Below are 24,964 nucleotides of genomic sequence, written 5' to 3'. Positions count from 1 at the left end.
AGCTCCGAGTCTTCAATTTCTTCGACATCCTCCGTCGTGATCGAACCTCAGCTGGTTTCGCCTCCCTTTTACCTGGATTTCGATCAATCCTCCACAGCTAGTTTCGACGGGCTATCCACCGGATCAAGTCCAGTGGACTTCGATGCGCTTGCCTTCGATTCCTGCATTGCATTCCCGTCGAATGACGCATCTTCCTTGTGCTTTCGATCGTCAATGGAAGATTTCTCTCTTCCACCGTTCGAGCAGCTTTTTTCATCGCTCTACATCGACACCGAGCAATTTCTCGAACAAACCTTATTCGACACGACTTTAACTTGACGCGTTTATTTGTCTCCCCTTGTACTGGACATTTTTGTCTCGCCTTTCTTATTGTCCCCTGCAGCCATGTAAATCATACACCTCGCGCTAAAAAACAATAGTATACTTATTATTATCCCCAGCTTCTGTCTCTACAATGGTCATAGAATATTTAGAACCGATAGAGTGTACAAGAATGATGATCCAATTATCCCCACGTTAACAAGGGAATTCAGAGCTTCGAGGAGAAGAGAAGGTAAAAGACAGAATTTGATTAGGTCTGCACTACAATATACGGGTAGCATGGTTGGGGAAGTAGATGTGACCGCAGCGTACTACACTGAACGCGATGAAACCGGACGGGGCATCCAACGTTGACGCGGATGGTCATAATAAGTCTGCTGCTATTCCTCCATAGCTTCATCGATGGATCTCAGCGCCCACGCCTTTCCACCACTTTTTATCAAGACCGGCCATCGCCGCCGAATGGTATTTGCAGCCTTTTCAACAGCCGTCCCCGCTGTAACATGCATTGTAGCGCCAGTCACAGCTGCCCTTTCGCAGGACACTCATCTTCTCCGCATGCGCATGCAAAGTCTCGACAAGCCAGGTAGGGTTTTCAAGTTTTCCCATTTTCGTGAAGTACGGGGGGGCCGGGAGTTCTGTAGCGCGATCAGGATACGAAATCGTCCATGTTTCATGTGTTTGAATTTCCTCTGTGGTACGTTTTGGTTGATATCGGATAACGAAAACGTCGGGCAATTTGCGCAACAGCTCGTTGAGATGCTGGATGGCAAAGCAAGGCCTCGCAGAATAACGGTTCAACAGGTCGATCTTCGCAGAACCGTCAGATGTACCCTCTACATCGGTTATAGAGCGCTCAAGCCACATTCTCAAGTCGTGGTGGAGTTCAGTCGGTGAATGTGAATGTTCGGTATGTCGGAGGACAACGTCAAGGAGAACCCATAAGGCAGATTATCGGTCGTCAACAGTCATGAATTACCAGGCGCCCGAGATATATATGATATAAGGAAACAAGCTTGCGGAAATTTATGAAAAACCTATGGTTCTGTGTGAATGGTCGTCACCGCTTCTGTCCGTAAGGATAATGCACTCATCGGATTCAATGAGAAATCCTGCATGATTTAGGGTGATCATGATGTGCCCGGCACGAATATCACAGTGCAGAATATGGGCCCTGTCAAAAGCTGGCTGGTGAGCTGGGTCGAAATAAATGGTCAGACATTATGAAGCAAATATGATATGGTACGGCGCACCTTCGATGGCATCTGCAATACACTTCACTAGGTCCTTAACATTGCAGAATGTCGTTAGATCTCTCCCGATGGTCTTCAAGAAGATCCGGTGTGCCTGCAGCTTAGAGCTCTTCTGACACTGGTCCATATCCCTGCGTAATCGTGACCATATCAGGGATGTCTCCACCAGTCTCCATCTCAGCTACATGGGGGACTCGGTGCTGGGCGAAAAGATGATAGATGTCGGATTCTTTGGCAGTCCCGGGCGATTCATCATGCCAGTAGTCATTCATGAACAGCAGCCCCCCACGCGGCCTGTCAGGGTCATGAAGATCAGGACTATCGAAATCGAGAGCGAGAGACCGACGTGTCGATCGTCCGAGTGGTGACAACGAGTCTTCGTCGAATTTTGGAGCACACACCACGAACCGGCGAATGACGCCTTCGAAGGTCACCTCCGTACGGAGAAGTTTCTCGTCTTTTATTTTTATCTTCCTCTTCTCCTCGTGTCGTGCATCGCAATGCCACATATGCGTGACATACGGGCCAAATTTTTCTCAAGCAGCAATGGCGTCGTCGTCGTCATCTGGGATGGGAGAGACGTTAGTGTCGTTCCCCCGTTGGCTCGGTGATAACTGGGAAAATCGTTTATAGAAATCGAAGACGAGATCAGGACGCTTAGTGTAGTCGAAACGCCGGCTGACAATGGCCCCAGTTCTATCCCAGCGTATGAACCGTGCGAACCGTCCACAGATTAGGATCGTAAACAGGTGAGAGCGGTATTGGAGCATCATAATTGCACCAGCGTAGGAGGCAATCTGATCGTCTTCTGGGACATTCACCGCCGCCGTCTCAGCGACCTTGTTATCTTCCGCTGCATCGTCTTCCTCGGCCTGTTGGCCTTGTTTCTGTACCTCGTCCTTTTCATCATGACTTTCTGCTGCAGAGATCTCCTCCCCGCCCAAGTAAAGGAAAGCATCGTAGTCACCGCAGGACTTAATTCGGCAGGCTTTGGAAGCACGAGGCGATGAGCAAAACTGCAACACGATGGTCGTCGGACCTGGACCGTCCGCGGTAACTCATCGGTTGCACAAAATATTAGATTCAGACACGGCGTCACACAAAGATTCCGAGAATTATTGTTACATTACTTGGTAGAAAAACTACACAAGAAAGTGTCGACGATGTGAGCAGTAGAGTTGTTTTGCCGTGTGGATACCGTAGTTGTGGAGGTGGGTCCGATCGGGTGCGAATTGTGACCAGGAAAAAGACTAGCGGTAATTCGTTTTCGTTTTAGACGCCTCTCACCACGGTTGATGGGGGTTCATGTCAAGAATTGGAAAATACAACGAAAAAGGGTGCTCCTGTCTTTAGCTTCCTTCATTAAGGAAAGAGGTCGCATTGAAATTCATACGGACTACACGGGAACTGGGGGATAGAGAACAGGCCAAGAAAGAGACCTAACCACAGCGATCTAGGATTCTCCGGCGTAAGGATACTGAAAAGTTATCAGTTGATATCATGACCGGAACATCACGAAATTAATGCCTTACCTCCGACACCATTGAGCCGCCATCTGCAATCGTTTTATGCTCAGCAGCATTCATCAATTATAATAAATGGCACAACTTATTCTATCCTTGATTCTTCGCGTCCTGTAAGCAAGTTTCTAGACTTGAGATAGTCATATAACCACTGCCTGCATCGCTAGCCATCGTTGGCTTTCCGATGACTAATTTCTCAAGAGGGACACCACTGTTAGCGATTTGGAATAAGGCGGTTTGGGGCCATGTCTCGGACGAAGTAGTCAGTAACCCGCTGCAGGTGGTGTATTCAGTGTCTCCCTCTGTCAAAGGTCATAAGAAGTTGAAGAAGCGCAAGCGATCGACTTACGGTTATAAAACTTGAGAAAGATGAGATAAGTGCTAAGATTACACAGATGTGAATTCACTGACTTGAACGTCATACCAATGAATCAAGTTTCCAATGTCCACGTGTACTTTCAAGTACCCGTCTCCCGGATAATAGGTCGGCGTGAACGTAAAGGAAGATATTAGCAGTCGGTCGCTGATCAAACATCAAAGAATTGAAATGACTAGGGAGCAACGGCTGCATCGAGACGCTTCAGCAACCGTGATTAGACTGAGAAGACGAGCATGAGAGATGATGTAGGCACTCAGAGGAAGATTCACCCGCAGCTGGGTGGTGAAACTCGTCAATCAGGCCTATCACGTATCAAAACCGGGATATAGAAGGAAAGTGGGGGAACCCACCTCGGTTGTTCCTGAGTTCATGGCGTAAAAGTCCTAAGTATTCATATGAGAGACAGAGAATCGTAATCAATATCTATGCCATCCAGGTCATACTCAATGACCCATGCAGCCATGGTATTGGCAGTCGCGACCGGATCTGCCCCCGTAGTAGTTGGAACATTGGTGGAACCAAAGGCAGACACTATAAGAGAGATGCTAGCGGCGGCGTACTCTGATTTAATAGCTGATGTCTCGGAACTTGTAAGCGTTGTCCATTCGTAGGCCTCAATCATCGTCCAGTGACCGGCATGTACAACGCGAAGTAATTTGTCTTATCCCATGCCCCTTCTCAAAGAAGGAAAGTGCACTGAAAATCATTTATCAAACGTGAGGGAGATCACTGAAACGAAACATTTACAAGACATTGAAGTCATATGAAATCGTTCGTCAGCAATCTTGGAAGATTGGATATGGAACAGTGTCTTCCATACCCTAACTTCAGACACTGCTGGTGGACCAGTAATTCTCCATGTATAAGCATCAGCATACACAACCCAATGAGGTGCACCAGGAGTGGCTTGCTCTAGGATGCTCCGTGCGTTTCCACTGAGTCCAGGGAACGCTGTACCGAGAAATCAACGAAAGAGCAGAGAGCCATCTTGGATGTTGATTTTTAGGAGTTCGCTTTGATGCCTTATGTATACAAGTGATTAGGATTTCACGAGCTTCAGATTTTAGGGGAGGTGGAGCTAGAGTCATGTCTTCAATACGTACCACACAGTCTCAGATGGACCGGATGTCTAACCATAAAGAATCAGTTCAGATTATCAAATTTGCAACAGACTCTGCTAGGACCCTAGAAGAAATAGAGAAAAGAACCAAAAGGCGGTCTCAAGCCAGGATACTTCAAATACTACCGCTCAGTTGCGTTAGCACTGACCGGAGCACGGAGAAATACGTCGTTAAAAGCCTTTCAATTGGCAAGTCCGCATAGAAAACAGGTAAAAAGTGGGAGCCATGCGGTCTGTTCTCAGTCAGGATATCATACCAAGTAGCAGAAGAGTAGTCGCGAGGAATTATTACAGCAATATGAGACAACGCTACGCATATAGTCGCGAAATGAGTCTGCGCCTGCGTGTCTGTGGGTTAAAAAACTGAAAAAGGTGATTCCATGCGGTTCCTGAGATGGCCAAGAGACAATGATAAGTTGCGGATGGTTGTCTTTTGGATAGATAAGAAATAACGTTATCGACGGCCCCGCTATGGTTAAAGGAAGGTTGGTAGCAGCGATGTCCTCCAAAGATGCTCCACGTGGGATTGGACAAAAATAAATGACATCGATCAGTGAGTCATACGAGTTCACTGGTCAGACGGTAGTATAATAAATAAGGTATTGGGGGCGTAATAAGTAGTGGAAGAGACGCATATATCAGACCGGCGATGATTCCGCCCTGACCATAGCAATCCGGGACTCGTCTGCATGGGGGTACTGCGGTTAATTTTTTTTTGTGTGTTCGGCACTTGATTAACCGCAACAAGCTAACTGCTAAGACATGGTGGAGGTACAGGTCCTCAGTATCCTCTCTCCGTCTTGTTCCGGTCTTCCTTCCGAGTTCCCCTGGTGTTTTTGCGTGTAATATGGAGTAGAGTAACGGACATGTGTGGTACTTTGGGCCCCCGTGGTCGGCTAATTGATTAGTTTGATTCAGGGGGTGGCCGAAGCCGCGAGGTGCTTTGCGGGCGTGTCTTGGGTGCCGGCTGGGTTGGTCGTGTTCCATGGTGTGGTGGGTACGCGGCGCATACTGCCGTCAATGCCTTCATTAAAATTTGTTTAAAATATTGAATTTTCCAGTGATATGGTCTATAAGAGTCACACACATCTTTTGGTTCAGCAGCTGATAAGTTATCATGTTTGTTGGATTGGATAAAAAGACTGACCCCATCCTTAGTCTTTGGCAAGGCAGGTTGCTAAAGTGTCTGGATCCATGTAACCGTTGGTAGCATCTCTGGCCATTGCAGGATTTCCAATAAACTAGTGAACTGTGCCATTTGTTTTCCAGGTGTGAAAGAAGCACTCTTCCAACATGTTTGTCTGCATCTCCATGAGTGAGTAATTAGACATATGAACCTCTGATATGTCATACACATACACTCTGATATCCACTGCAAGATTACCACGGTTTCTGTCCGGGTCCCGGAACTTCCGAAACAGAGGACGTGTCGATACATACTCTGTGTTTATTGTATCCGGTGGTGAAGGCCACTCTTCAAGAGCCTTAACCTGGAGACAATGGGCAGTGAAAAGATGGACTACACTAAGTCATGGAAGCGTGCACATATTTTTTGTACATATCAAACTCAGGAAGACCTGCTATGGACATAAGGAGATACTTTTGGCTCTTCCTTGGTCCCTTGAGCCTGTAGCTTGCCGGTGTGCTGCCGTTCCAAAGCATGTATTCCTCCAGAAATGCTTTCGCTTCAGAACCGCAGATAAAATAACCTCTCTTGTTTGAAGCGATCTCGCCTTGCATATATCGGACTTTAGCCTCGACGAAGTGTTTATTGCGTCCTTGATGTCTTTTAAAGACGAGATTGTGATCCATGCTGGTTTGAGAGGAGTAAACTGCAATGCTATCTGGTTATCAGTTGTCGGGGACCGAAAATAGCGATATTTGGTATTGTCTGTCAAGAGCTAAAGTAATGTGGGCAGTAAGAATTGTCGAGGCAACGTCACGGTATATACGGAGACGAAGAACGACGTCCCGAACATTATGCAACTAAGTGGTGAACAAAAACTCACTTGGCGGAATATTTTGTTCCTCAACGTGTTTCTTGGACTTTGATAGCAAGCCAGCAACGATAATTTCGCGTGGACTCCTGCGCTACGGTCCGTGGTCACGAATCAAGTTCAAGTTGGCGATTTCAAATCCTGACCATGTGTTCGTACACCCTGATTATGTGCGAGCACAATTTTTATTCAGCCTGAAAGCCTTTGCTGCAATCTAAGTACGTTCATAGGAACTGGTGCGGTTATCGACCTAATGTAAAATATTCTCACTCTCACACCAAGGTTACCAAGCTATTGCTGCTCGAGATATTGGGTGTGATTACGGTCTTTGGTGACTACCAGCCTCGCGCGCTCCTCAATCGTTGAGCATTATAAAGACTATAACGGTACTCTGACGGAAGCTTTTGTCTGTTTTGAAAAGCATCTCATCTGATGACCCATTGCCTCCAGAGTCCCGATAAGCCAGGCAGGGTTGTCAAGTTTTTCTTGTTTCGTGGAGTATTCGCCGGCCGGGAGTTCTGGGGCAAGATCTGAATTCGACACCTTGCATGCTTCATATGTTTGTATTTGCTTTGTGGTAGGCTCTCGCTTATATCGGACAACAAAAACGTCGACCAATTCCCATAAAAACTCTTTCAGACCTTGGACGGCAAAGGAAGGCATCGAAGAATAACGGTTCAACAGATCGATCTTGCCATTGCCACCAGAATCACCCTCAGCATCGACGAGACAGTCCTTGAACCACACCATCAATTTGTAGTAGAGTCCAGCCGGTGAAAGTGAATTTTGGGTATGTCGAAGAATGACGTAACGGAGAACCGATAAGGACGATTCCCGGTCGTCGAAAATCGTATGTATGGTGCCGAAGGAAGCGAGGATGCACGCAGATATGAATAGGCATGTGCCCTAGAAGAACAGAGACCGACACGTCGATCGTCTGAATGGTGACAACGAGTCTTTGTCGAATTTTGGAGCACACACCACGAACCAGCGAATGACGCCTTCGAAGGTCACCTCCGTACGGAGAAGTTTCTCGAACCAAATCGTCAGGTACAATATCATGACAAATGGATATTTATTTCAAGCGACTCGGACACGTGTCATCGACTTCTCGAGCTCTACTGCCGGCCCCTTGCAACTATTGTCTCCTGCCCTTATATATATAAATATCATATTGTTGAATCTTTCACATATGATAAGCCTCCCTGCACGGACATGGCGAGCTCATTCACTAAAAAGAATGTGGATCCAATTGATGTCGACGAGATAATGATGGGATATGTAATGTGCTACACGTGTGCAGAAATAGGAAATTTGTCCGTCTTGTGTTGTACAGATGGAGTCTTCGGAGTGTACAAATATAAATACAACGACAACAAGCATAGCGATAAGAACTGAGAGATGAGCAACGGTTAGGCCTGAGGCGGTCAGTAGAGGTCCGACGGTGGCTCGATCGGATATGCCATACAAGTCGTTCAACGTGGCCAGTATATATTGTAGTCATACACTGGCTCCGTCGCGGTAACGCAACCTGAACTATCATGCGAAGCAGTGAAACGGATAGTATGAGGAAAGTGCTGGAAGTTATCAGTGGTAAAGTTGGCTGTCGACGGATGGTGGCGAGTCTGTGGGAGGGGGGGCTGTTGAATCGGTGGGTGAATCCTATGTGTAGACAGCCTGTAACGGTGCTCAGAATTGAAAGAGAAAGACGACGTGATAGAATAGCTTACATATTTAGACAGGATTTTCTCAAGCGCCTGTCCAAGAAGCGACCATTCAAACACTTTGAGGTCTTTCTCAATATTGCGGGGCTTGGGATCAGGGAAATCCATGATGCGCTGGAAGAGGTTCTCGAATCCCCTTTTATATTTGCTGATAGTTGTCGGCCTCAACCCCTCCAAATTGCGGCCTATCCGGTTTTTCTCCTCGACAGGAAAGTCGTTGTTGGTGATCCTCTCGAGCAGATAGATGATATCGACGCTGGTGACATAGTGTAGGCGGTTTTCATGCCTGAAAATACAGGAAATGACGGTGTCTTTGTCACAGTAGTCATCCTGGCGGACGGCTTCGCAAGAAATAATGAGTTTGCAACCGTCTTGGACGTTGCGAAAACGAACGAGTCGACGACCCATCCGGTCTTCGGAGGCATCCCAACTTGTGCACATAGTATCAAGAGGGGTTGTGATCTCGAGAATAGGCGTCTGGGGATGGAGGTTGATGTCGTCTGGAGGGCCACGGTTAGCGCGGATGAGGGAATTCGGGCGAATGCGGCATGATGCTGGTCTGCGGTCACAAAGAGTCGGAGAAGGAGCTGGGAATGTGTTGTGTATACTGGTGGTAGTATTGACCCGTCGGCGGGACACTGGCCCCTGGGAAGCCATTACTGGCAGCGAAGCTACCCCAGACGGCTGAGAGGCTACCACTGGCGGATTCTGTATGGGATGATCGGGTTCCCTGTAGGTAAACTCGCCAAAGAAGACAGAGTGGAGAACGTTGTTGCGCGAGTTAACTAGCTCGACGCTAAGAGCAACCTTCAGTTCACACATTCTGTGTGGCATTGTAGCATCAAGCCGATACAGGCCATATTTTCCTGCAGAAATCTCGGTGACTTCAGTGCTAAGTGGTGTCAAGCCAACTTTTAGACGTAGATATACGATTTCTGTGACAGGATGGCGGAAGTCAATGTGGACAGAAAGGCGGTCGCCGACCTCGCCTTCGGAGGGATAGTAGTTGAGGACGGAGATCATAAGCGACGATGGGCAAAGCCAGCCTCCGCATTTTTTAAATCGGTGGAGAATAGGGGTATTGACGCTTATTTATTTCCATTTCTGGTCTATTTCTCGCCTCGTGCTAGCGTCAATCACCGATCGCTATAGCAGGTGCCTGGGGTCCATCACACACGAAGACCCACTTTTTGTGCTCGCAATATTGTTTTTTCATATGTGCCCGATCTATTCAATTTCCATCATTTTAATGGCCAAAAAGATGACGATTGTGTCTGAACAATGATAAAGCTGAAAGCTTGACAGCTGGCCATCACCAATCTATTTATGATAGCGGATTCGTTTCTGACCATGTTTCAAATTTCACAGCGACCGCAAGGCTCATGTAGGCAGAAAGCACCCGAATTGTTGTTTTGTTCGAGAAAAATTTTCATAGTATTCTGCGGTCTCCGATCTCCGACAATGCATCTACTTCCACGAGCAACATATTCCTAGAATCTAGGTTCTTCCATCCACACGGTCAGCAAATCGACCCATCTGCGTAGTGAATGTTTCAAAACTTCACCGCATGGACTTGGGTCATCGAGCTGTGAGGAAGGCTTGACCCCAATCTATTTTAAAGGGCGACTAACTGCTCGGCGGTAATTGTCTTTGCTTGACTGAGAGCCCTGCCGTCGATGCGAATGTGCCGCTGTCTGATGCAGGCATGATAGAAGAAGTTTAAGCCGGTGGAACCGTATCGCTAGGTCTAAGAGAGGGAATGGCTGGTGATGGTCTCGGTTGTAGCGACGGACAAGCGGGAATCTACGGCAATGCAGCACGTGATCACGGAGGAACCGGACCGTGCCAACGCTCTCATCAGCAAGAGATAGAGTCAATATGTCTTGGCTGCGCCAGTAGAACTCGAAGACACCGTACCAGTCATACCTTCAGCCCATGTGCAGGCATCATCACTTTCAGACATGACACAATGACAAGCCATCAAACATTGAAAATTGACTGACATTGCAGTTCACGACATTAGACGACGGTAAGCAATACACTCACTATCGATACCATGATAGTCGTACCACTATTTGTTTCAACACCGATGCCAAAACACCCTCTCCAAGATGTCAACAGACTGCGGACTGATCCTCGGCCTGCGTAAAAGGGCCGCCTGAACCCACGACGCATCAACTCAACATTGACATATACCAGCCCAGGTATAAAAAGCCAGGAAAAGAAGCTCGAACTCTTCGTCAAGCCTCGTGCTTCATCCTCTGTATTGGCCGGTCCATTACAGATTCAACTCTCTGTCTCTCTATTCCCCATTAATCATGCGCATCTACGCCGCACACATCGTCCTCGCCATGGCGCTCTCCACATATGCTCTCCCAGTGGTAAGCAAGAATTACCCTTTACAGACTATTCTCAGCTCAATCAAGACCCAAACTTCGTTGGGCGCTCGTCAAGGAGATGTCCAGGGAGGCGGTCCACCAAGAGGAAACGGACAAGGATCCAGTGGTCCAGGACAAGGACCATTGAATAACAGCCAGCAACCCAGCCAGAACGGACCTCCGGGGATGAACGGGGGTCAGGGTGGTGGCAACGACAATCCAGGACAACCCGAACAGGGCCCTCAAAACGGACCATCGGGACCCCAGAATAGTGGTCAAGGAGATCGGGGCGGCCCACAACAAGGACACGGCGGTCAGAATGGTTTTCGTGGAGGTAACGGCAACTTCGGTGGCCAACAGCCTCAGGGTGGCCCGCCAATTGGTCAGGGAGGGCCACAGAATGGCGGCGCACCTCAGAATGGACGTGGTGGACCTGGCCAACAGAATGGTGGTATGCGTCGACGAAGTGATACTGGTTTGGCTTCGTTTCGCCTATAGTAGATTGACTATGACCGAGTTTTTGCATCGCATTCATAGGTTGTAGTCCGATTCTAATAGTCCTTTGTTGTCTGTACCGAGCAACTGATGATGAACGATGCTGACGGATGCGACTCGTGCGGAGGGAGGAAGCAAAGCTTTGAGAGGCCAAGCTGAGGAAGCTAACAATCAACAATCGGTCAGCCACTCAGCTTCGATAAACGGTATCAACATACCGAAGATACTCTGCACGAATGACGACGATCAAACACCGTACAGTAGCCGTGTTCGAATCTGTCTGACAGCGGAATGCAGCCAGAGCGCGTTGACTGTAGCGAAACACTTTATATGAGTAACACGCCGGCTGGATATAGTACGTGACCTCTTGCATAACGATTGTCGCTTGTAAAGCCCTCCTCCTGTATATTTTCGGCAGCCCTGATGGCCTCCGTCCACGCCCAGAATGCGAATCTGGTGACGCCCCTGTTCCTGACTAAACGACAGCATTTCTCCAGACAGAATTATAGAACGCTCCACGAGGCGGTTACAGGTCAAACAGCAGTCCCTCCTGATGACGATCATTGCTGACGATTGTACTGCGCGTGTGAAGTCGTAGGTGCCTTCAGGTACGACGACCTGTCCCCATAGTCAGCCAAAGAAACACGTGAAATACACAGTACGACGGACCTTCGTCGTCTGTTCCGTTCAGCAACTTCTTCACCGAGACCAGATCACTATGTCGACTCTCACTCGCAGGTGCCACTCCACCACCGCTGCTTTTCTTGAACCGTTGAATCATATCGCACGAGTTCTTCTACAACGCTATACCATTGACACAGGCTTCTCTCGATGGACTTCGCAGTGACTTGTGTCATGCCATAAGACTCGCTTTCGGGTCCAACGTCGCCAGTTCGAAACAGACAGTTTCGCGGAAGCAGTAGGACGCACGAGTTGACAATAGTGTAGAAACTCTGTACGCGGACACGATTGCGCCTCCCTGTTTCGTCTACACATTCCTCACGCCAAGTAATGACCTTCCAGCATCAGCACATCTGCGTTAGGGGAAAAGAGCATAAGGAACTGGCTTATAGACATGAAGATAAGCATACCAACTTGGGCCTCCAATGTTTCTACGTGCTATAGCAAGACTCATAACTGACGATGTCTAATAGCGGTATTATGAATACCGTGGATGATGGTGGTTAAGAGAAGAAATTGTGGACTACTGTCGCGGGTGACATCCCGAAGACCCGAATCCGATCAGACAGTGCGCGCTGACTCATCAGCCGGCAGATATTTTTCTTCTTCAACCAATGTGCAGGTAATCTTGAGCAATATTTTCACCAATGATTGGTGAGGAAAGCTCTGCGTTATATGTATCTACGTCTAAGGGAACGAAAGTTTGAAATGGAGTTTCCGGCCTCTGAGTATCGCAAAGATCATGCTTGGATGAATTTTGGCTGGCAATATTTCCGGTAATTAGCGCTTGATTTCATTGGAATATCGGGTTTCAAAGTCATATGATAGTTATATTTGAAAAAAAAAAAAGCAGGGAATGCATCGCTGTATATCTTGTCCTGGCTGGTGGTCTTCCTTTTCAAATTTTTGCTGTTCTTGAGAAGCCACATGTACTTATGACCAGCTCTGTCATGGGCTACAGAAAGAAAAAAAATACAATAACAGTTATGCAGGTGAAGGGCATGTGCCACCCTTGGGACAGACAGACACTGGGAACTGTGCCATGTTGATCAGTGCAAGACAAATTATACCAGAAATGGAAATAAATCAGTGTCAACACCCCTGTTATCTACCAATGTCAGAGACTGTAGGAGCTGGCTTTCACTGCCATGATTCCTGCCAGTTCCCCCCTCTCTGCCTTTCCAGCTGCCATGTCCAGCCCATGCTTGCCTATTATCTCTATCATCAACTTCTCTCCCTCTGAAGGCAATGTCGGTGACTCCATCTTTGTTCGACTTCGGTTCCGCCATCCTGCCGGAGAAAGAATATTTCTACGTCTAAAAGTTGGCTCGACAGCACTCAGGACTCAACTCTACAAGATTTCTGCTGAAAAACATGACCTTTATGAGCTTCGTGCTATGATTCCGCACAGAATGAGTGAACTGAAGGTTGCCCTTACCGTCGAGCTAGTTAACTTGCACAACAACGTTCTCCATTCCGTCTTCTTTGCCGAGTTTACCTACAGGGAACCCCATCTTCCCATACAGAATCCGCCACTCTTGGCCTCTCAGCCGTCTTGGATGGCTTCCCAACCAGTAGCGGCTTCCCAGTGGCCAGTGCTCCGCCTACAGGCCAATACTACCACAAGTATACACGACCCACCATCAGCTCCTTCTGCAACTCTTTCTGACCACAGACCAGCATCACGCCCCATTCGCCCGAATTCCCTCATCCGCGCTAACCGTGGCTCTCCAGACGACATCAACCTCCATCGCCAGACGCCTATTCTCGACATACAAACCCCTCTTGATACTATGTGCACAAGTTGGAATCCATCCGAAGTCCTCATCGGTCGTCGACTCGTTCGTTTTCACAACGTCCAAGACGGTTGCAAAATCATTCTTACCTGCGAAGCTATCCGCCAGGATGACTACAATGGCACGGACACCGTCATTTCCTGTATTTCTGGCGTTCCAAACGGCCTGTACTATGTCACTGGCGTAGATATCATTTATCTGCTCGAGAGGATCACCAACGACGACTTTCCTGTCGAGGAGAAAAACCGCATAAGGCGCAATCTGGAGTGTTTGAAACCGACAACCGTCAGCAAACATGGACATGTTTTAGACACCTTCTTCCGGCGGATCATGGACTTCCCTGATCCCAAGCCCCGGAATATTGAGAAAGACATCAAAGTGTTTGAGTGGTCACTTCTTGGACAGGCGCTTGAGAAAGTCCTGTCTAAATATGTAAGCTATTCTATCACGTCGTCTTTCTCTTTCAATTCTGAGCACCGTTACAGGCTGTCTACACATAGGATTCACCCACCGATTCAACAGCCCCCCCTCCCGCAGACCCGCCACTATCCGTCGACAGCCGACTTTACCACGACCCACTCCCGATTCCTGATAACTCACAGCGCCTTCCTCATGCTATCCGTTTCCCTGCTTCGCATGATAGTTCAGGTTACGTTACCGCGATGGAGCCAGGGTATGACTACAATATATACAGGCCACGATGATTGACTTGTATGGGATATCCGATCGAGCCACCGTCGGACCTCTACTGACCGCCTCAGGCCTAACCGTTGCTCATCTCTCAGTTCTTATCGCTATGTTTATTCTCGTTGGATTTATATTTGCACATTCCGAAGACCCCACCTGTACAACACAAGACGGACAAATTTCCCATTTCTGTACACGTGTAGCACATTACATATCCCATCATTATCTCGTCGACATCAATTGGATCCACATTCTTTTTAGTGAATGAGCTCGCCATGTCCGTGCAGGGAGGCTTATCATATGTGAAAGATTCAACAATATGATATTTATATATATAAGGGCAGGAGACAATAGTTGCAAGGGGCCGGCAGTAGAGCTCGAGAAGTCGATGACACGTGTCCGAGTCGCTTGAAATAAATATCCATTTGTCATGATATTGTACCTGACGATTTGGTTCCTGGTCTTTGCGCTAAACACCCACAAGACGAAGCTAATTCTTTCCAACACAGTTGGACTGGATAGGCCACTGCTATTGGATAATACACCTTTAGAACAGGAGGACAGATGCAGAATTCTATTCTAATGTGTCCTTTTCTGGCTGCCTTTTCTGTGAACAACAGTGCAAAAAATTCTACACAAAAGCAATGGTATGTGTCCTGAGCAGATATCTCGAACACTGATTGGCTTTCGAGCTGAGTCAAAACACTGGGCAGAAGAGGAAACAGAAATTGATCTACACTGTACCATATGTCTAGTCACATATATGGCAGCTTATATATGATATAATGAACCAAGACACACATTGTGTGAACTACTTTACAAAAACCAAAGAAATCCATAAACAAATATAATCATGAAGGAGATGCACCATGCCTGGTAAAGCTAAGCTGAAACAAAATGCGAAAAGCGACCCTTGAGGGAACCCAGACCAAGGGATGTCATTACTGATGACCCCGAGGGCTTTGACAAGCAATGTATCAGGTGATTCAACACTTACAGAGCTGCTTCCACCTGTCATGCCCCTGTCCATATCCCTTGGCAATGAGACCACCCTATTCATCTCATGCCACACCAGGTGTGCGAGATACCTTTGAAGCGGTATCTGGCATGAGACAGCTGGTATTCCATCTCCTGGTGAGATGGTCGGGGCGACGATGTCTTACGCTTGAAAGGCAGTGAAATCGGAGGGATGATCGGTGCATGCTTCGTCCAAGTCGAAGACATGGATCTTATGACCGATCCTAACCGTCGAATCTCCTCCCAGGAATTCATCTGGTGGTATGATGCTACACCTGTGTTTAGGGGTGCATCCACGGCACTGTTCAGCGCCATTCACAGCGCGTTGGTCGATACGGACTTGGCAGTCTTAGCAAGCGATTCGTAACGAATCCTGAGTACCGCAAGATCTTTGGTCTCGGTCTCGAGAATTTGAAAACGCAGAGCGCTTAATGCCCTCTTTTTCCTTGCAACTTTTCGATTTGATATTGGATTTCCGCGGGGTCTTCTTTACTAGTATGCCCGTCCTCCAAACTTTGGATGTCAATAGTACGACCAACCCTTCAAATTTCGATGCATTACAGTACAGGATACACAGAAATGATAGGCTCTTAATACACAATCGATGCATTGTCTTCTACTGCCGAACTCAAGGCTTCGTCAGATACACTTTGGCCACCTCCGTAACCTTGGGGTCAATATCACCAAAGATCTCCAGCATCTCCTCCTAAGCACATCAATCAGAAACTCCACCATACAACTCGATGCTCAAGAACCACCTACCCAGACTTTTCCTTCGACGATCTTCCCATCCTCGCTGATCGCAAAGTCGCTCTCCTCCGTCACCTCGGACATTTGTATGTACTTGCCCCGAATCTTCTCTTCGTCATCCAACGACCCGACCGCGCCGTACACCAGTTGCCGGCTCCCTTCTTCCGTAGTGAACGCAAATTCGTCTCGGTCCTTTAGGATAGCCTGTGCCTCCTCAGCATCAGAAGGGAGCCTCGTCAGCAGACCCGAGACACACAGCCCTGGGTTCACAGCGCAGACGGTGATCATTGCCGGGGAAGATCGGACGTGGACCTGCAGAGCCCGCGCGAACAGCACGTTCAGCACTGTCTTGGTCTGTCAGGTCAGATTCGAACCCATGTAAAACAAAAATTGCCAAGTTGACGCACGCTTCGTATCGTGATACCGGTGGTACATCACCCTGTCTACATGTCAACAAGACACCAGCGAAGGGATCAAGAACATACTCTTGGGTACAGTACTCCTTGTTTGACAGCGTCGCGAGGATGCCAGCCGAACCGATGACGTCCTTTTCTATTTTTGTCCAATAATGCGTGTCGCTCGCGACGACGACCACTCTCGGGTGAGCTGAATACCTGCGAGCTGTCTCAACCATCTTGGGGATCATGCGAATCGCAAGTAAGCCAGGTCCGAGGTTGTTCGTATGCAAACTGAGGACGACGATGATAAGCCCTTTCGTGCTCCGGAAAAGAAGAAGGTGGCACGGCACATACGTTCTCTCCCAACCCTCCGCTTCTTCGTACTCATAAGTCATCATGCCAGCATTCTCTATAAGGATATCCAATCGGTCTAGTTCACGCTCGGCTTTATCAGCAAACGCGATGACGCTGCTGAAATTGGCAAGATCGATGATCCATAGCTCCGCCTTGGTATAGCCAGTGTCCTCTTGGATCTCTGAGAATGAAACCAGGATGAGTCGCACTTGTAAAACCGGATAATCGGATGCTACGTACGGGCCAGAGCCATCTTCCCCTTTGCTTCATCTCTTGCCGTCAAGACCAGTCGCGCAGGGTTCATGCTAGCGAAGTGCTTTGCGGCCTCAAACCCGAGACCAGCGTTCGCACCGATCAGGATGAGTGTCTTCTCACTCAAGTCAGCGGTGACGACGGGCGGTGCGGGCTTGTTCTGGTCTGCAGCTAGTTGATCGTGAGTTCTGCGCATTATGAGGCGGGTAGGGGTAGGGATAGTGAAGAGTCGTCTGACCTTCCCTGTTTTATATGGCGTCGAATTTACTGGGGTATCAAAAAGCTACCACACGCGCCGGGATGCCGACGTTCGCAGACACAGATCCTTTTAGCGAACATAAGTCTGTCAAATCGTCCATTGTAATACTATCTTGCGGAGCTCCAGAATTTTAGTCGTATACCAACCGATAGACGGAGACATTAGACACATTTAAAACCAACCCGTCCACAGAATGGACCATTTACACTGAAAAAGAGACGCGATTGAGGAATGGTGGCTAAAAATACCGGACCGCCAGCTAAAATCGCATTCAGCCCTTGCTTCTAAAAATTGAGTGCACAGTATCTCGGAGAAATGACATCTTCGCGAAACAGCCTCAAAGCCGATTGAATACTTGTCCGTGGAAACTTCATTATAAACGGAATAGTTTCGAGTGATCAGGGACGATTGGCCATGTGGATCGCACATGGTGGGTCCGATGCAGCAGCCTCAGCACCTACCACTCAGACCAAAGCCATACCAGAGTTACATCAGCGCGGAGGGCCTTGCGAGAAAGTAAACGGTTGAAGTTGCTATATGTTGTCCGTTACTTGCGACGATGGTCTTAGGAAAGGAATACCGAATTCCGAGGTGGTAGTGATCATTCTCGCTGTCCGATGCATCGGTCGAAACCGGGTTCTGGTGGGTCAGGGGTCCCGGCCCGGCCCCACCCGCGTCTCGACCGAAGTCATTCTTCGCTGTTGCATTCGTGCCTGCCAAATAGATAGTCTTCCGATGTCCTAAGATCGCAGCTAATGTCAGTTGCAGCATCAACAACGCCAACGATTCACGAGCATTTGCATTCCCGTCTTATTCAGTCCACATGGTGAACGGTAATGTGAGTAAAGGCAAACCATAAAAGTTGATGATGGTGATTAGGAGGAGAAGAGCATACATCCAAAATGGCGCCGTCGTCGTCGTCGATGTGCCGAGTTCGCTCCGCTTCTCCCCTTTCCGCCACCAGTCCAACCTCGTCCCGCTTCGACGTGCTTTCTACCCCCGTCAAGAAGGAACTGGACTGATATCTTCTATGTCGGGGTATCCAAAGATTTCCGAGGTGCACGCGTTTCTTTGCTCCAATCATTGGCCCCAAAACGATATTTTAGATTCCCACAGCAGCGTAGCCTCTTTCGATCTCAAACAAGGAACAGCAGCCCAGGACACATGAATAACATCGATGACAGAGCCATCTGCTGTGCACAGTCCAATCGTGGTGGGACCGTTCTGGACATACAAAGAGGAGAAATGGCATCTTGACTGCGTTGCCCACCATTTTCTTTCTATGGGTACATTCACTTGAACGCTTCCCATGTCCTAGGCGTAATTCTCTTCTACTAGAGATCCGCTTATTCGACGATCCCAGAAATGCTGGGCACAGCACTCCTCATTTCCTTCGTCCTTGCTTTCATTTTGCAACCCCTGCGGTCGTTCATTTGCCTGCATAAAGGGGCGCGTAAAATTTGGTACCATATAATGTGAGTGTGTGTATCATCTGTCACGCTTTTCTGTCTAATGGGTCTTTCACAGTTGATCTTGTTTCTTTCGCCAATACAACCGTTGACCTGGATGAATATGACGTGTCTCTTCAACCCATCCTCAATTGTCTCCCGCCACAACGACAGAGAGGCTGTTCCTTCTCTCCGGCATACCCCTCGGATCATCAATCACCGTCCAGGAGCGATCCTCGACGGGAGATCGAATTCACTGCCGGATTTTTTGACGAAGATTATCATCATGTTCTGAAGAATTGCCGGCGGGCAAGAGAGCCACCATTAGTCGATATGGGAACGAACGTAACGAAGATGGAGCGAATGCTCTTTACGGACCTATACGTACGTACTTGGGCTCTTTCTCCAGTTCATGAGGCGAGTCCCCGGATGCCGAATCAACCGTCTCGACAACATCCCACCTCTCTGTTAGAATTTGCCTGAGTGACGTGTATATTGTGCGAATTGGTTCGCCGTGAAATTACTTCTTCAAAGGCGCAGCATTACATGTCAGTACTTAAGGTTGTTCACCGGTCCGGCTTCTTTTCTCTCCAACCCCCACTCGGTCTGCCTTAGCCCTTCATGGGGACATGTGTATTTTGTTGTGCTTCCTTAGGCACGTTTGCCTAACAACTCTGTGGAAGAGATACGCCCAATATGCAACCATCTTCAGCAAATGCGTTCGTTTTCTAATATCAGATCTGAGAGAAGCCGCTGTTAACATCGTGCGTCTTTAGCTCGGATTTCTTCGAAAAGAGTGCCGCAAGGATATCGAATTAAGTTCGTCTGTATGGCTATAAATCCTCTTCGCTCACCCATCAAGTATTATTCTAGTTTTCGCCGACGCTCCTCGTATCGTCCAAATGGCTGATCTACGTGCCAACGCATCACAGACTGAGCTGGGGCTTTTCATCCCGCTGATGGCCCGCGTAGAAGGTGGTATGATGTGTATCGTGACACTAGAGCTATCGAACTCGAAGTATCTCTCGTGATGCTCAGAGATATTCTCAAGCAAAGGATGTTTGATGTATGTGATCTTCTTTTATCATGAAGACACATTTGGTTGAATGTTTAACACATCCACTGGCAGGGTATATTTCGGTTCAGGGAAGTATTAATATGCTCATGGCTGGAGAAAACTTCGAATGTGTTGCTGTTGTCAGCCAAGGTGTAGCCATGGCAGCCTTTCTTTCAGCATTGGTATGCCAATGGATACACTCCATTTTTGCCCTTGATTCATGAATGATGACCATATCAAAAAACCTCAGTCAGATCCTCCAACTCTCATTGATGTTTTGCATCTGCATTGCAGCATACAGGATCACGGATCCCTTAGCCTGTCTCATGTTTAATCTAATGTATGTGATACAGACACTTCATGTCATCAGTAAAAATAATATTGTGGTGCTGGAAGATGGACAAAATTTCTTGGAGGCATATCAGAAAACAAATGCATCAAGGAATATGATAGAAGTTAGATGTAGGATCTGGGGTTTATAGCATGTTCCATCTAAGACATCACAGATGAAATTTCTCATATCATATCTGTTAGATCCTCTGGGCAACATGCTATCTCTTGCAATACCATGGAAGGCATATATCTAAGATCTCCTATGCCAACACAATTCCTTGAGTTCTATTGCAAAGGGAGCTTGTGAAATGTCTTGCCTTAGAATATCTTAGACATATGACCATGTGAAACTCTTACAAGAACACACTGTATATCTTTAGATTGTAGTGCTCCATGGAGAAAATAATTTCTTGGAGCTGGTGAATAAGCTAAGATGAATAAAGACAGGTGATTGGAAGGAGATGGAATATTCAAGGTGGTTGAACCCAAGGTGCTATCATGAAATATGAACAGCAGTTCTTACCTGCTGCACTATAATCTTACAGACTCTAACTCATGGATGGTTCTGTTATATATATTTCAGACAGTGTCTATAATGTAAAACAAATAATCCCTTTGTCTCTACTTGTTAGACCCAAGCTTCATATGATTGTAAACACATGATAAACTGATGTCACTTTGCACTTTGAGTGGATTGTCAGAGTTTACTGATGTGAATATTGATCAATGTGATACAAGGCCTTTAGGATTGGCTCAAGGATAGAATGGTGTAAGAATAAACTTTAGCTCAAAGCTGGATTATACCAGCAAGAGCTGCTCTGCTTATATACATATTGTGGTGCTACTATAAATACTCCTACTTATTATATCTGTGCTGGCTATTATGCTTATTGTCCTTGAGCATCATTACTGTCTATAATAGTGTCATTATGTGTCATCAGATGATGCTGTTAAGACAATGATGGACTTGGCTTGTTGTGATGACTAAGCCAGTCCTATAGTCCTAAGTGCTGATCTAGATGCTCTGACTAAGCATGAAATAGAGGTTAAAGGATAAGAAATAAAGAAAAATCATAACACTACTCTGATGAGATTGATGTACCATTAGTACAAGAAGGTGTCATTGATATGCTTGAAAAATTTTTCAGGCATCCAGCCCAGCAAGACAGAATGAATTGGCAAGCATGTCTTGTATGCATTGGTATTTTTTGGATATGTTCTTGGATTCTGATCTCAACTCTCAGGCAGATTCACATATTTCTGGCCAAACTGATCCAGGAACCCAAACATTTCATGGATTGTTATTTAAAAAGAGACCATTTTGCCTCTGCTGTTTCTAATAATCTTCATCACCAACCACTACTACCACTATTCAGATGGGTGACCACCCATATGATGACTTTGAGCATATAGAGAGAATCTCACACTTCTGGCTATCTAATCAGACAGAGAATCAAATCCAATCTTTGCTTCTTTTGTTTTCTCATGACCATCCATACAACTACCCTTTCCACTTTGATTCCAGCCAGGATAAAGATTTTTTCCTGGAGATGCTTGTGGACAATCACCTCACCAAACAATATAGCTCTCCCAAGCTGCTGTCAGCAGACTTTCCTGACATTTCTAGCAACCCTTCACCATTTCTCTTGAATCTTTCCAGGCATTTTGGCCTGATAGCATCCACCTCACTACAGCAACTCTCAACACTGCTATTCTGAATCAATGTAGCAGATCTCATATCATTATCCTCAGCACTCCCTTTATACCATTCAGAGCATATTTCTAATGCATCACTTTCTACTGCAGTGAATGCACAGCCTGCTCATCAGGACTTCTTGTTATTTAGCAAGAAGCATAAAAGAGTATAGTTTGACTTGCAGATGTCCTCCACCTCTAACTTGTATGTAGGCTCTTTGCACAATGTACTATGGTCAGGATGCAATGACAACAAATCCAATTCTAGTTCAGTCTACTGATCTAGTCTAAGACCTTCAAACCCAATGCTGAAGAGGTTCTGCATGCACACAAGGTGAAAATGGATACAGCAGAGTGCTATCAACTGATCACATTCACACTCACTCACACACACAATACTCTTAGTTTGTGAGGGGATTATAATGTGATAAAAGTAGTAACAGTGAATATAATTGTCTTCTTCAATGAATCCAGTGTGCACAGATAGCAATAGCATGCATACAACAGTCTTAGGTCTCTCTAAGTATCAAAGTTTTTCATTTTATCAAAACAAGAGGTGGCAACAGGTGTTGCTAGGCCTTAAGACAAAAGTACTGTAGCTCAATACAATACATCAAAACACTTTCACAAAACTCTCAAAAGGTTCCAAGCACAGCTTAGATCAAATCAAAATCCCTAACACACACAATATATGACTCAAAGCTTTGTTGAGCCACTAAGAATAACTCAGAGGATTAAAAATTTGGGTAGACAGAAAGGAGTTAGATACTCACAGACACTGTAGGCTTAAAATAAATCTGTGCAGTGGCCAGATGGGTCTGGGCAGGCCTAGGAGTGTCCAGAAGTGCTGTCAATCCAGAATAATAGCATGATTCTGCTTTAAACAGGAGAAATACAATTTTGAACACTTTATTTATAGATTATATGTTATAATTTTTCCTATTTTCTTTTCTTTTTCCTTGATTTATTTGGGAATGACCTCTATTTCTGCTTAGTCAGAGCACCTAGACCTGAGTGCTTAGGATCATGGGAATGCTTGGTCAGCAGCACTGCCCAGATTCAACTGCACTACTGTGAGCCTCACAGCAGCACAATGACAGATGCATCTCTTTTGTCATTGCACAGCAGTAACAGCTCAACAGCAGACAATACTCTTTTATAGATATCTTAGTGATACTGGACAAAATGCTATACAGCACCAGCAAGGACAATTAGGTAGTTATATTCTTAGAATGATAAGGAATTAGTATTTAAGTAGCATAGCTCTTGCTGTAGTAACCCCAGCTTCAAGCTAAAGTTTATTCTTCACCATCTTATCTTGAGTGACTTGCAAACACCTTAATCACACAGTGCCAACAATGCATCAGTGAACTTGATCATTTTACCTGAAGTGTGAGATAGTGGTCATTTATCACATGTTATTAGTCACATGGAATTTGGGCTTAACAATTAGCTCAAAGCTTCTGGCTTCTCTTTCTCAAGCCTAATTGTGCTGAGAAACTGAATGCCTCCTGCACTTAATCCTTCTGACCTGAACTTCACTCATGAGTTCTTTGAACTCCTTGCTTCCATCATTGGAACTCTGATAGACTTATTGGTAATCATACAGCTGTACCATGGACACCAATTAATTGTCATCTGGACTATTTATTATTATCAAGAGTTTCAATATATTCAGACAATTCTCTGTAATGTCATGCCAGACCTCCCTCTCTATGACATCCCTGCCTCTGCCTGACAGTCCTTCCAACCTGTGGAAGGACATGTACCCAAAACTGTCTTTGGGAGCCTGACTGAAGGGCATTCTAGAGAAGAGAAGGAGCAGCAGCAGCACCAGTACCCCTTGTGACCTCTGACAGCAGTCATCTGAGACTCTGGAAACTCTTGGGCTACAGAGTTTTGATGACCCTGATCTGACACTCCCATCCCATCCCCCAAGCACAGTATTCCTGCAACAAGGACAACAACCTCCATCTCTAGCACCAGCATTGGGTGCCATGCTAGAGACTCCCTTAATGCCACATGGGTGGCTTGAGGCACCAGAAGTACCAGGGGCACTGGATCTCAACACATCATGTCAGTACAAAGTAGAAGCACTGACCACAGAGCAGAGGCTGATAATGATCTCTATTTCAACAATGACAGTGATGAGCATCACTGGTGGCACACTGCTGCTTGAGAAGCTGACAGACTGTGTTAAGCCCAAGCGTCACATGGACAGATACACGTGATATGCAAGTGTTCCTTTGCACTTCGAGGAATCACTTGGGTTCACTGATGTATACCCGTGTGGTGTGACCCAAGGTCAGTTGTAGACTTGAGGTAGAATGGTATGTATAAACTTTAGCTCAAAGCTGGGGTTACCAGCAAGAGCATTGGTCCTTAAATACTGTACAGAGATTCCTAATTATACTACTTACTTATTATGTGTGTCTGTATCCATAGTGCTCGTTGTCCTTGAGCGTCGTTACCATACATAAAAGGGTGATTGTGTTGTCGTTGGGCTCGACCATTGTAGTGACTTCGGTGGGCAGATTAGTTGTGCTGACTAAGCTCCCCATGGTCTTATGCCTTCTGACTAAGCATCAAATAGGGGTAAAAGGGAAATAAAAGGGAAAAATCGTAACATTACCCCCCACTTAAGACCATCGTCCTGATGGCTTAGTTAAGGGATAATTCATAGTCATGGATGGCATCATCGGCATTCATGTATTTTTCGTTTATCCATTGGTTAGATTCCGGGCCGTATCCCTTCCAACTGACGAGATAGTCCACCATTGTTGTCATACCGCCCCCACGGGCTTTGACTTTTTGCAGTTTGTGATTTAGGACTTGATCGATTTCGTAGTGTTCTTTGTCATCAATCAATTCGGGGGGCAGTGGTGGCGGTCGTTCTTGATTAGGGAAGGCGGGTGCAACATAAGGAGTTAGCAGTGATTCATTGAAGACGTCGTGGATTTTCCACCCTGATGGCAGTTTCAGCTTGTAGGCGGATTCCCCGATCTTCGATAGGATAGTAAAGGGGCCTGTGCATTTGTCGGCTAGTT

General features: G+C 46.6%; 12 protein-coding genes across 12 annotated transcripts; 3 read left to right on the top strand and 9 right to left on the bottom strand.

The window, feature by feature from the left end:
* Positions 1–701: 701 nt before the first annotated feature.
* On the bottom strand, positions 702–2,083 carry BT62DRAFT_1079279 (uncharacterized protein; the record flags this gene model as incomplete). The annotated part of the gene is made up of 5 exons (XM_043179471.1): positions 702–817; positions 867–1,157; positions 1,386–1,517; positions 1,575–1,636; positions 1,692–2,083. The coding sequence occupies 5 exons, from the start codon at positions 2,081–2,083 to the stop codon at positions 702–704; spliced, it is 993 nt and encodes a 330-aa protein (XP_043035923.1).
* Positions 2,084–2,110: 27 nt separating this feature from the next.
* BT62DRAFT_905964 (uncharacterized protein) lies at positions 2,111–2,374 on the bottom strand (the record flags this gene model as incomplete). Its single annotated transcript, XM_043183619.1, has 1 exon — positions 2,111–2,374. A coding segment is annotated over one exon (264 nt), but the record flags the coding sequence as incomplete, so codon positions are not given.
* A 576-nt stretch (positions 2,375–2,950) lies between these two features.
* Positions 2,951–5,095, bottom strand: BT62DRAFT_935982 (uncharacterized protein). Its single transcript, XM_043187045.1, has 8 exons — positions 4,580–5,095; positions 4,297–4,427; positions 3,928–4,089; positions 3,827–3,859; positions 3,697–3,751; positions 3,505–3,567; positions 3,188–3,399; positions 2,951–3,000 (listed from the first exon to the last, which is right to left on the bottom strand). Exons 1-7 carry the CDS (start codon positions 4,611–4,613, stop codon positions 3,188–3,190), a joined length of 690 nt encoding a protein of 229 aa, XP_043035921.1. The 5' UTR covers positions 4,614–5,095; the 3' UTR covers positions 2,951–3,000.
* A 139-nt stretch (positions 5,096–5,234) lies between these two features.
* BT62DRAFT_1010364 (uncharacterized protein) lies at positions 5,235–5,583 on the bottom strand (the record flags this gene model as incomplete). Its single annotated transcript, XM_043177644.1, has 2 exons — positions 5,235–5,294; positions 5,350–5,583. 2 exons carry the CDS (start codon positions 5,581–5,583, stop codon positions 5,235–5,237), a joined length of 294 nt encoding a protein of 97 aa, XP_043035920.1.
* Positions 5,584–6,936: 1,353 nt separating this feature from the next.
* BT62DRAFT_1037154 (uncharacterized protein) lies at positions 6,937–7,655 on the bottom strand (the record flags this gene model as incomplete). Its single annotated transcript, XM_043178393.1, has 2 exons — positions 6,937–7,499; positions 7,575–7,655. The coding sequence occupies 2 exons, from the start codon at positions 7,653–7,655 to the stop codon at positions 6,972–6,974; spliced, it is 609 nt and encodes a 202-aa protein (XP_043035919.1). The 3' UTR covers positions 6,937–6,971.
* Positions 7,656–7,805: 150 nt separating this feature from the next.
* On the bottom strand, positions 7,806–9,347 carry BT62DRAFT_954795 (uncharacterized protein). Its single transcript, XM_043188321.1, has 2 exons — positions 8,324–9,347; positions 7,806–8,270 (listed from the first exon to the last, which is right to left on the bottom strand). The coding sequence occupies exons 1-2, from the start codon at positions 9,338–9,340 to the stop codon at positions 8,256–8,258; spliced, it is 1,032 nt and encodes a 343-aa protein (XP_043035918.1). The 5' UTR covers positions 9,341–9,347; the 3' UTR covers positions 7,806–8,255.
* A 970-nt stretch (positions 9,348–10,317) lies between these two features.
* On the top strand, positions 10,318–11,193 carry BT62DRAFT_1079276 (uncharacterized protein; the record flags this gene model as incomplete). The annotated part of the gene is made up of 1 exon (XM_043179470.1): positions 10,318–11,193. Exon 1 carries the CDS (start codon positions 10,636–10,638, stop codon positions 11,191–11,193), a length of 558 nt encoding a protein of 185 aa, XP_043035917.1. The 5' UTR covers positions 10,318–10,635.
* A 94-nt stretch (positions 11,194–11,287) lies between these two features.
* On the bottom strand, positions 11,288–11,899 carry BT62DRAFT_381813 (uncharacterized protein). The gene is made up of 4 exons (XM_043180716.1): positions 11,860–11,899; positions 11,562–11,808; positions 11,409–11,501; positions 11,288–11,354 (listed from the first exon to the last, which is right to left on the bottom strand). The coding sequence occupies exons 2-3, from the start codon at positions 11,752–11,754 to the stop codon at positions 11,437–11,439; spliced, it is 258 nt and encodes an 85-aa protein (XP_043035916.1). The 5' UTR covers positions 11,755–11,808; positions 11,860–11,899; the 3' UTR covers positions 11,288–11,354; positions 11,409–11,436.
* Positions 11,900–13,664: 1,765 nt separating this feature from the next.
* On the top strand, positions 13,665–14,102 carry BT62DRAFT_846160 (uncharacterized protein; the record flags this gene model as incomplete). Its single annotated transcript, XM_043182458.1, has 1 exon — positions 13,665–14,102. A coding segment is annotated over one exon (438 nt), but the record flags the coding sequence as incomplete, so codon positions are not given.
* A 1,785-nt stretch (positions 14,103–15,887) lies between these two features.
* On the bottom strand, positions 15,888–17,438 carry BT62DRAFT_381620 (short-chain dehydrogenase). The gene is made up of 6 exons (XM_043180715.1): positions 17,114–17,438; positions 16,874–17,054; positions 16,607–16,810; positions 16,529–16,560; positions 16,134–16,465; positions 15,888–16,077 (listed from the first exon to the last, which is right to left on the bottom strand). The coding sequence occupies exons 1-6, from the start codon at positions 17,319–17,321 to the stop codon at positions 16,000–16,002; spliced, it is 1,035 nt and encodes a 344-aa protein (XP_043035914.1). The 5' UTR covers positions 17,322–17,438; the 3' UTR covers positions 15,888–15,999.
* Positions 17,283–18,094, bottom strand: BT62DRAFT_935977 (uncharacterized protein). The gene is made up of 2 exons (XM_043187044.1): positions 17,364–18,094; positions 17,283–17,313 (listed from the first exon to the last, which is right to left on the bottom strand). Exon 1 carries the CDS (start codon positions 17,811–17,813, stop codon positions 17,556–17,558), a length of 258 nt encoding a protein of 85 aa, XP_043035913.1. The 5' UTR covers positions 17,814–18,094; the 3' UTR covers positions 17,283–17,313; positions 17,364–17,555.
* Positions 18,095–18,749: 655 nt separating this feature from the next.
* Positions 18,750–20,476, top strand: BT62DRAFT_922603 (uncharacterized protein; the record flags this gene model as incomplete). Its single annotated transcript, XM_043184415.1, has 7 exons — positions 18,750–18,859; positions 19,060–19,216; positions 19,609–19,651; positions 19,706–19,810; positions 19,962–20,071; positions 20,243–20,351; positions 20,424–20,476. The coding sequence occupies 7 exons, from the start codon at positions 18,750–18,752 to the stop codon at positions 20,474–20,476; spliced, it is 687 nt and encodes a 228-aa protein (XP_043035912.1).
* Between the last annotated feature and the right edge of the window lie 4,488 nt (positions 20,477–24,964).

The sequence above is a fragment of the Guyanagaster necrorhizus genome (genome assembly GCF_019112545.1).
Source record: "Guyanagaster necrorhizus MCA 3950 unplaced genomic scaffold BT62scaffold_29, whole genome shotgun sequence".
Lineage (NCBI taxonomy): Eukaryota > Fungi > Basidiomycota > Agaricomycetes > Agaricales > Physalacriaceae > Guyanagaster > Guyanagaster necrorhizus.
The sequence above is the reverse complement of the archived record's forward strand: the minus strand, read 5'-3'. Positions and strand labels throughout refer to the sequence as shown.